General features: G+C 41.7%; 1 protein-coding gene across 1 annotated transcript; it reads right to left on the reverse strand.

The window, feature by feature from the left end:
- Positions 1 to 3,935: 3,935 nt before the first annotated feature.
- On the reverse strand, positions 3,936 to 6,319 carry LOC115592919 (oocyte zinc finger protein XlCOF19-like). The gene is made up of 2 exons (XM_030436183.1): positions 6,304 to 6,319; positions 3,936 to 5,331 (listed from the first exon to the last, which is right to left on the reverse strand). The coding sequence occupies exon 2, from the start codon at positions 5,174 to 5,176 to the stop codon at positions 4,247 to 4,249; it is 930 nt and encodes a 309-aa protein (XP_030292043.1). The 5' UTR covers positions 5,177 to 5,331; positions 6,304 to 6,319; the 3' UTR covers positions 3,936 to 4,246.
- Between the last annotated feature and the right edge of the window lie 4,514 nt (positions 6,320 to 10,833).

Here is a 10,833-nt window from a genome sequence, read left to right on the forward strand (position 1 = left end):
CGACCGGCTCAGACCCCACCCAAATCAACCCAAATCAGCACGTGACTCCTCAATCTCAATAGCAAGAAAAACATCATCCTCCCACTCAGTGGAGAGGTGAAGGGTCTGCCAGGTCAAGATGTGAGGGGCTTTCAGGCCCATATGCTGGAAGAAGGAGCCAGTTTGCGTCAAAGGTAACCATGGCTGAAACAGGACCTCTGTTAGATGCAGAGACAAAAGGGCTTGTGCTCCTACACTACTGAAGACTAGCCGGTGGTTAAGCACTCTCACCGGACGACTGACAATAGAGTGGCGACAGTCAACAAGTTTGAGACCCCTGGCTGGAAAGCCCTGCTGACTGTAATGTGTTTGCTCTTACTCTTTCTCTCAGGTTGGCATTTTGGAGCTGGAGGTTGGCGGCCGGTGCAGTTAAGTTTTTGCCTTACTCGTGCACTACAGGTGATTTTGTATTAATTTTATCTAATGTCGTTGTCACTTTACAATCATCCAGCACAGTGTTACGTTTGGTAAATGCGGTGCAGTTCATGTTAAACGACGATGATTTTTATAGCGTCAGTATTATTTTCATTAGGGCTGTTTTCGACTAAGGATTTTCATAGTCGAATCTGATTCGTAAAGTTTTTGCCGTATTCGACTGATAGTCGAACCTTTTTTTTTGTAAAGTTAAGAAGCCTTACCCGTTTCAAATGATACGCCATGTTGGTTGTCGTCGTGTGATATGAAAGAAGCTGCTGACACAACTTGCACTTAACTTTCTTCGGGTCATCTTTAACCTTTTCAAAATACTCCCACACTTTGGATGATTTTTTAGTAGCCATTGTGAGCCAATAAATCCGTAAATGCTAACGGTCCTGTAGTGTGCTGCTCACCTCCGCTCATTTGACTGTGCAACTGCAGTGGGTGGTTTATTAAAGGGATATTCCGGTGTAAGTTTAATCCATGGTCTAAGACACCGTGAAACTGTGTTAGACTCCCTCTCGAGAGATAAAGTTTGCAGACCGTTAGCTAACATAGTTTTAGCATCCTCAGAAACGGCCGCACAACAACAATACACTGCAGTAAATGGGTCCAAATATAAAACCGCCATCAAAAAGCCATAAATAATGCTCAGAACAGCACCAAACTTCAGCAACATTAGAAATGGGGTCCCAGCACATATTTCGAGGCATCAAACTTTTGATGTCATTGCCGTATTTGTCTGAATATATAAACAAAACTCACCTCTCCAGCTGCAGGCTCGTTGTGGGGAAGCCCTGTGAGTCGATTACCGAGTGCAGTAGAGTTCCGCAGCTCAATGATGATCATTACTGCGGGACTCTACTGCACTCGGTAATCAACTCACAGGGCTTCCCCACAACAAGGAAGGCTTCTCGGGTGGTGAGATTTGTTTATCTTTTCCGACAAATAGGGCAACTATATCAAATGTTTGATGCCTTGAAATATGCTGGGACCCTATTTCCTCGACTACGAGGTTCATAGTCGAATCAGACCTCTCCGAATCAAATCGTCGAATAGTCAACTATTGGAGGTTAGCCCTAATTTTCAAATAGATTTATGTTTACCGTAAAGCTGGATAACACAACAATCTTTTTTTTTCTCTTTGTGTGTGTCTTTGCAGTATCTGGCACTGACTTGTTGATTTGTGTTGATTGTGTGCTAATTTGGTTGAACATGGGATGTTGTTGGGCTCAAGTTCTGTATAGCCCTAGGTTTTTCTCCTAGTTGCGTACTATTTTGGTCATTGGGGAAGGCAGAGGGGCGGGGTGCAATGTTGATGTTGCTGACCGTGTGTGTAAAAAATGTTTTTCCTTTTCTTTTTTATCTATTTATATTTTTTTCCTTTTTTCCATTGGGTTTGTGTCGGGCAGGTGTGTGGGATGGGCACCTTCAGAGCCTTATTGCTGCTTATGCTGGTTATTACAAACCAGATACATACATTCACTGTTGACATCAATTTAGGACTAATTTAAACTCAATGAATTGGAACACAGGCGGCCTTAACGCTCCACATAAACGCACTAGTGTTCTTGGCTTATTGAGGAGAAAAAAGGTGGATATGGCACTACTGAGTGAAACTCACCTTCTGAAGGCAGATATTAGGAGACTGGCCGACAAATTCTATCATGTCATAGCATCCTCATCATCTCCGTATCCCTATGCAGTTGCGCTAATGCGTAGGGATACAGAGAGTCTAAAGTCTGTGTCTGAAATAGTTAAGTTGTGTTTTTATCGAAAGTAAACCCCTATTCAGTTCCATAAAACAAAGCGGATAACACTTTCCAGTGAAGCCAGTTGATTTAATAGATAAAATCAAACACTTGAAACAAAAATAAAACGACCACCCGCGTCGGCAGTAAGACGAAACACAGGGGTTTCACTTATGAACCATTAATAAATTACTGTCTGACCCAAACAAAAACAATTATGATTTAACCCATAAATGTATTATTATTTTTTTCCTTCTTATATATTTACTATCGCCACAGAATGACGGAGGACCTGTAAGAACTCTCTAAAAACCTTAAGATTCTTCTTTTCTTTTTTTCTAGCTTTCACTGTCCTGAGTTTGGATGATGTGTTTGTCTCTATGTTTTCCCATGTGTGTGGGAAATGACCCTGCCGCTGCACACAAATTCTACCTCTGGGTACTAATATAAAGGAACTTGAACTTGATTGACTCCAAACTGATGCCGAATTGCATTAATACACTAGGTGATTGGGATACAACTTGTTATATGGACTTTAGTGCTCCCCATATTTGCTACTAATTTCTTTAATATAATTTTTCTTTTTTTCCCCAATATTTTCCATCTCATCTGACCACTGACCCAAATTAAGTGCCTAAATTTCCTAATAGGTTGAATGAGACACACCTCTTTCTGTTGAGTTTTAGAGCTCCTCACATGTTTCGGAACGTTTTGTGTGTAAAATCATCATTTTCTGAGCGGAGTTTCGCCGCGGTCTTCTATAGAACGGAGCCCAGCCGTGCAGCGGACACTCAGAACCTCCGGAGTCCCGGAGTGGAATGAACCAAAACGAGGGAAACACTCGTATGTTCGCTCCATGTAGTGAAACGTGGCTGCGATGCATATGTCCCCCTCTGTGGCCACTCCAGGGCTCTGAACTTTAGTGTTATTAAAATAAGAAACATTTACTCACCTGTTCTGTGTAACTTTACTTGGGGTTTCCAGCAGATATCCAGCATGACGCGCTGCCGATCGATCTCTTCCTCGTACTGGACGATAGTTGTTTTAAAAACTCTGAATATTTCTTCAGCAGCAGCAGTTAGTCGCTCGTTGACAAACTCTCTCAAACTCTCAACTGAAGTCATTGTTCTTTAATTACTCATTCAATAATGAGCTGCGCTGTGACTCAGTACCGTCTTCACTTCATTCATTACACAAAGCCAGCTAATGCTACTAGCTGCTACTGTTTACTTCCGCTGGGTGCCACGCTCTAAAGCTCCGACAGGGGAAGTGCGAAGGCTTTTTGTTCCGCTTCAGACTGAAGACATTTAATTCAGAACTTGTTTAAAACATATCTGACTACAGTTTTAAAGTTGAACAAAATGATAAGGCCAACAAAAGTTATCAAGTTACTAAGCAGACTCAGAAAGACTTCAAATTATTTTTTCCATTTGTTACACATTATTTAAATTCATTTAACTAACTGTATTTAACACCATATTTATCCTCTTTTCACACAGTGTTTACACTATGTTTGTGTACTCCTTGTATTAAGGTCTAGATCTACTCTGCTTAAATCCACAAAGAAATGTGGCACTCTATTCTAAACTGCTACTTTGAATAACAGCTACCTTTTTGGTTACATACATGGAAGCTACTGTAAAAACTACAAGTATTTAACATATAACTGTTTATATAAAAGCAGGAAACGAGGAGCGATAATAAGTGGAACACATGAGACTGATTCACTCAACTTTTTAATCATCATGTTAACAAATATGGACAAATCAGCATGAAGATAGACACATTAACATATCTTGACATCTTCTCAAGGGGAAATTGCAAATCAGCATCAGCTCATCATTTCTCCTGTGTATATTGATCCTCTGAGGATTCTTCAAGTATGTCATTTAAAATTAAAGTTCTGCAATTATGCACGAAACACTAGAAGTGAACCACATCCAACATATTTTGCAAATACAAGGCTACTCGCCTGTACGTTTCATCAAATGTCTCGTCGAGCAGGCGGATCAGACCATCTTTCCCCAGGTCTTGCAAGGTTACAGTTTCTCATTTGTGTGAGTTCTCATGTGACGTGTTAATGAAGAATGAAATCTGAAATCTTTCCCACATGTTTTGCAAGAATAAGGCTTCTCTCCTGTGTGGATTCTCATGTGCCGATTCAAGTCCCCATGAAACTTGAAATCTTTCCCACATGTTTGGCAAGAATATGGCCTCTCATCTGTGTGGGTTATCATGTGGACTGTTAAGTTTGTATGTTGGCTGAAAGCTTTCCCACATTTCTTGCAAGTAAATGGCTTCTCACCAGTGTGGGTTCTCATGTGTTTCACTACGTGTGCACGTTGGCTGAAAGCTTTCCCACATGTTTTGCAAGTAAACGGTTTCTCACCTCTATGGATTCTCATGTGTTGATTCAATTCACCATGAGATTTGAAAGTTTTCCCACATTCTTGGCAAGAATATGGCCTCTTATCTGTGTGGGTTCTCATGTGGACTGTTAAGATACTGTTTTGATTAAAATTCTTCCCACATGTTTTGCAAGTAAACGGCTTTTCACCTGTATGGGTTCTCATGTGAACTTTTAAGACACTGTTTTGATTAAAAGTCTTCCCACATGTTTGGCAAGAATATGGTTTCTGACCTCTGTGAGTTCTTAGGTGTGAATTCAGGTGGGACCTAAACTTAAAAGTCTTTCCACATGTGTCACAGTTGAAAGACTTTTCACCTGGGTGAGTGTTATGTTGAATGTCTAATGAGGCAGAGTTTTTGGCATTATCACTGTGACTTTTGCTTTTGTGATGTCTTTTCTTTTTCTTTGGCTCTCCATCTCCAGCTGATCCTGAGTCTCCATGTTTTCCTCCTTTCTGGTCTCGGCTCTCAGCTACATGAGAGTTGTTAGAGAGGAGCTGGTGGTCACTTGTTGGTTCTGCTTCCTTGTGGTCACTTTCCTCATAACTTGGAGTCAACATGACGGTATCCGTCTCCACCTTTAGTACATGCTGCTCTTCCTCTTGACTGGTGCAGAGTTCCTCCTGTTCCTCTTTAATCTCTGGAGGCTCTGGGTCCTCTTGGTCCAGACTGGAGTTCCTCTCCTGGTTACAGAGCTGCTGGTCAGCCAGAACCTCTGGAGGGACAGAGAACAAAAGAAAGAGAATTAATAATATCTCTAGTTTCCTCCAGGTTCTCTGGGTCCCCCCACCATCAAAAACATTAGGTTAGGTTGATTCTCCCGTCTGTGTCCTTGACCGAGCCACTGGCTAACATCTGGAGATGGTTCTCGGGCCTGACACACGCTGCCCACTGCTGCCTCAGGATGGGTTGAATGCAGAGTACCAACTTCACCTTGTTGTATGTTGTGTGATACGTGATCGAATAAATGCTGAGAAAGTAAAAGCAGTCCTACAACAGGCTGGTAACAAAAGGAATAGCAATTAAAAATAGGTTGGGTCATTTGATAAAAACGTTAAAAGTTAAATAATATTCAGTTCCATAAAACAAAACCGATAACACTTTGCAGCGAAGCCAGTTGAAATAAGAAATAAAATTAAACACTTGACACAAAAATAAAATGACATCCCGTGTTGGCAGTAAGAGGAAACACAGGGGTTTCACTCAGGAACCATCAATAAATTACTGTCTGACTCAAACAAAAACAATTATGATTTAACCCATTGACTTCAAACCAATGCCGAATTGTATTAATACACTGGGTGATTAGGACACACCTTGTCACCTAGCTTCCATCTCATCTGATCCACTGACCCAAAACCAATGCCGAAATGTCTTCCTAACAGGTTGAATGAGACACACCTCTTTCTGTTGAGTTTTAGAGCTCCTCACATTTTCCGGAACGTTTTGTGTGTAAAATCATCATTTTCTGAGCGGAGTTTCGCCGCGGTCTTCTATAGAACGGAGTCCAGCCGTGCAGCGGACACTCAGAACCTCCGGAGTCCCGGAGTGGAATGAACCGCAACGAGGGAAACACTCGTATGTTCGCTCCATGTAGTGAAACGTGGCTGCGATGCATATGTCCCCCTCTGTGGCCACTCCAGGGCTCTGAACATTAGTGTTATTAAAATAAGAAACATTTACTCACCTATCCTGTGTAACTTTACTTGGGGTTTCCAGCAGATATCCAGCATGATACGCTGCCGATCGATCTCTTCCTCGTACTGGACGATAGTTGTTTTAAAAACTCTGAATATTTCTTCAGCAGCAGCAGTTAGTCGCTCGTTGACAAACTCTCTCAAACTCTCAACTGAACTCATTGTTATTTAATTACTCATTCAAAAATGAGCTGCGCTGTGACTCAGTACCGTCTTCACTTCATTCATTACACACAGCCAGCTGTTTACTTCCGCTTGGTGCCACGCTCTAAAGCTCCGACAGGGGAAGTCTGGAGGCATTTTGTTCCGCTTCAGACTGAAGACATTTAATTCAGAACTTGTTCAAAACATATCTTACGGAGGGTTAAAGAAAACATGCAGTAAAGAAAATTAGGGACTGTTTTCACCATGAGATCTGCATCTGTTCACAGTATTACAAAGTTAACTAGACAATTCCCTGCCAGGAGATCGCAAGAGTGGGCTGTGTGCCTTGCCCTGTGACAAAAAAACCATGAAAGCTAAAGCAAAAGTTGAATCCCACGTTGAGAATTTGGACTTGTATCTACATTTAAAAGTTTGAATTGTGTATCTCGGTCAACGTATGCCAGAGATGTCGACCTTTCTTTTTTTCGATCTTTTCACCTGGTCTCATTCATGTCTATGAAGAAGAGTAGAAGCACATGAAACGTATGACCGAGACACATGTTTTAATGTATAATTTGTCTGGATGTGCTCAAAGGTGAGGTAGAAATTAAGTGCCAAAAGTTGTATTATGGAAAAATAGAGAGAGGCTACAGAGACAGACAGAGAGAGAGAGACAGAGAGAGAGAGAGAGAGCTTAAACTTGTGTTGGAAAGTGCTTGAGTCACAGACAGAGACAGTGAGACAGAGAGAGATTGAGCTTAAATTTGTGTAGAAAAGTGCTTTTAAACACACATTGTGTGTGTGTGTGTGTCTGTGTGCGTTTGTGTTCCTAGTGTCTGTGGTTGTGTGTGCGTCTGTGTGTGTGTGAGTGTCTGTGTGTCTGTGGTTGTGTGTCTATGTGTGTGTGTGTGTCTGTGGTTGTGTGTCTGTGGTTGTGTGCGTGTGTGTGTGTCTGTGTGTGTGTGTGTGTGTGTGTGTGTGTGTGTGTGTGTCGAAAATCCTCTTCACTCTCTCTGTTGGCCCAGCTGATCTCGGTTGCTAGGTGACCATTGGCAAGGGCCCGTAGCAGCGGTGCCTGGGCCAGCTGATTTGAGGGTGATTTCTGCCTCACATCTAGGACGTCAAACTAGTGCTATTTGATCAAAATCATACATGATATCGTCAATTTTTTTCACGATTGAGCCGGAAAGGCCTTAAAGAACACACTCATGAAGTTTTGTGGTCCTAGCTTCAGAAATGTGATAATAGGAGCAAGTTAAAAAAGGGTGCAGTTTTGAAAATCCTCCTCCTGATTTACATTGGAGTGAATGGGCCAGTTGAAAGGTACTCTTGTTGGTTAGAGGCAGATAAATCCAAAACTGTAAATCCTACCGATAAAGTAGACACATTGGGAGAGAGAAGACAAGTGTGGCTACAACTCTGGAAAATATCACTGTTTTTGAGCCTAATTTGTGGCCAGGATCGTCACGGAAAGAGAACATTTCTGAGCTAATTTTTGAGTCTCGGCCACTCTGTCAGTTGGCCCCCTCCACTCTTCTGCACAAACATTCCGCCATACACACTCATTGAAAACCCTGAATTTTTCTAAAATCACTCGTCGTCATTCAAGGATCACAGTCCAAAAACTACACATCTTAGGAAAAAAGTTCAAATACAACTAAGATACTCAAGCAATAACAATAGTACTTTGCACAGCCCACTACTGCTAATGTATGTAACGCTATTACTGTGATAATACATGACAGTTAAATATTGAATCTGTGACATGTCACATGAGAACTTACACAGGTGAGAACCCGTAACAAATATGTTTGACTGGTAGGGAATGGGGAGCAAGTTGCTCATCATTAAAAAGTATGTATCTGGCCTTGATAAGATCTGTGTTGGATTACAGAAGTGTATCATGTGGATCAGCAGCCAGGTCTCATGTAAAGAAATGATTCAGGCACAGGCACTGAGAGTATGCAGTGGGGCCTTTAAAACATCGCCAGTAGAAGTGGGAGAAATGCCATTGGAATTGAGAAGGATGCAACACCCCACAAAAGGCAGGAGTGCTGGGACAATGGGAGAAATCAGAGGGATAATTTAGGTAGAGTATAGGGAATGATATTACCAAAGAATTTGGAGTATTTGATATGAGGATAAGCAATTACTAGTTTATCCGGTGGTGGCTATATGGATGCTTGTGTGGCCTGATATAGACTGGTATTTGTCAGGGGTAAAAAAGAAAGAAAAAGATAAAAATGAATTGGTAAGTGCATACAAATATCATGTTATGAATGAATATAGTGAATGTATAGGTTTACACTGACGGTGCTAAGAAACCTGAGATAGGAATGACAGGGTATGGGGTGGCAATACCAGTAAAAGAAACTCGAATCAATAGAAGAACATCCAATAAATTAGGGGTTTACATAGTGGAGATGTTGGCAGTATTGGTTGCACTATGGTTGGTGGAAAAAACAAAACAAGACAAGGTGTTGATATGCTCAGATTCAACCTCAACCCTGGCAAGCATAAGGTCTTTCCATTCAAATGGCTGTCAAGATGTACTATATGAAGTCATTCAGTCAGTCACAAGAATTACAAATCAGCGAGGTCAGGTAAAAGTTCTGTGGGTTCCAGCGCATGTAGGAGTGAGGGGGAATGAGAGGATGGATGAGTTGGCAAAGAGGGCTTTAAAGAAAGGAAATTTAGAAATGCAAATTAATATCAGTAAAGCAGAGGTTAAATGTGCAATCTGGGAAAAAAACAACCAAATGTGGCAAGAAAGATGGGATAGAGAGGAGAAAGGGAGACATCTATATCAGATACAGAAGAAAGTCAAAGTAAATAGGGCAGGTAGTGAAACAGGAGAGAGGAAACTGTGTTAACAAGGTTAAGGTTGGGCAATGTGCACTAACAAAACTGAAAATGATAGGGAAACATCAAACAGGCTGTGTGAGTGATGTCAGGAAGAGGAATCAGTGGACTGAGTCTGTTTATTTTCAAACAGTATATTTAAACACTGTATTTATTAATGCATCCAACCTTCAACAAGGTAACACTCTGACACTTTATCTAAATGTATAAAATGCACATTTTTGCCTCCTGTCTATAAAATGGACATAACGTATAGTCCTTCCTATATTTTATTTTTTCTCTCTTGTCTAAATCTTTTTTAGCCTAACCCTTTTTAGTATTTTAAGTCTTGAGGTTTTGTATGTCTGTCTACCTGCTACTGTGACAAGTTCATTTCCCCGATGTGGGATGAATAAATGTCTAAAGTCTAAAGTCTATTAATTCTCAGTCTTTTGTTCTCTGTCCCTCCAGAGCTCCCACAGCAACATGTCTGTAAGGAGGAGGAGGTTCTGGCTGACCAGCAGCTCTGTAACCAGGAGAGGAACTCCAGTCTGGACCAAGAGGACCCAGAGCCTCCAGAGATTAAAGAGGAACAGGAGGAACTCTGCACCAGTCGGGAGGAAATCTGATGTCTACCTCATCAGACATTCAACATAACACTCACCCAGGTGAAAAGTCTTTCAAATGGGACACATGTGGAAAGACATTTAAGTTTATGTCCCAATTGAAGTCACACCTAAGAACCACACAGGTGAGAAACCTTTTGCCTGTGAAAAATTGTGGGAAATTAAATGTCTTAAGTCTGAAGCGGAGCTAAAAGCCTCCGCATCCAAATAGAGTGTCAATATTTACAGATGGATCAAAAGAGCCAGAAAATGGGCGCACTGGAGCTGCGGTGTACATTCCAGAGTTCAAAGTGGCAGTTAAGGAGAGAGCAACAGATCATGCATCAGTGTACACAGTTGAACTCTTGGCTATCACACTCGCACTGAGATGGTTAGGGGGAGACAACAGGGCCAATGCACTCATTGCATCAGACAGCTGGGCAGCCCTCATTAGTATTAGGACCATGAAGTCATGTAGGCAAGATCTAATCATGGAGATCCATCAAATGCTATATGACCTTCAAAACAGGGGGAGGACTGTCAGTTTTCTGTGGGTTCCCGCTCATGCAGGGGTTGAGGGCAATGAGGATGCAGACATACTTGCAAAACAAGCACTCAGATCACAAACAGTAAACAATATCCCACTAGGGAAAGCAGAAGGAAAGACAATCATTAAAACACAAATGCAAAGGGTTTGGCAGGAATATTGGGATATAAATGAGACAGGAAGACACTTTTAAGGTATACAAAAACAGGTGGGAAAAGGAGGAGTGGTGGGCGGGAGCAGGAAGGAGGAGGCGGTCATTACCCGCCTCAGATTAGGACACACAGGGCTTAACAGCACGCTACACAGAATTGGTAAACATCCTACTGGTAAATGTAGACTATGTGATCATCCTGAAACTGTGCAGCATGTTCTTATGGAATGCA

Source organism: Sparus aurata, chromosome 12 (assembly GCF_900880675.1).
Source record: "Sparus aurata chromosome 12, fSpaAur1.1, whole genome shotgun sequence".
Taxonomy (NCBI): Eukaryota; Metazoa; Chordata; class Actinopteri; order Spariformes; family Sparidae; genus Sparus; species Sparus aurata.

What these genes read in the sequence shown, in the direction of transcription:
- LOC115592919 (XM_030436183.1), bottom strand. Translation starts at nt 5,176, where the DNA reads ATGTTGACTCCAAGTTATGAGGAAAGTGACCACAAGGAAGCAGAACCA.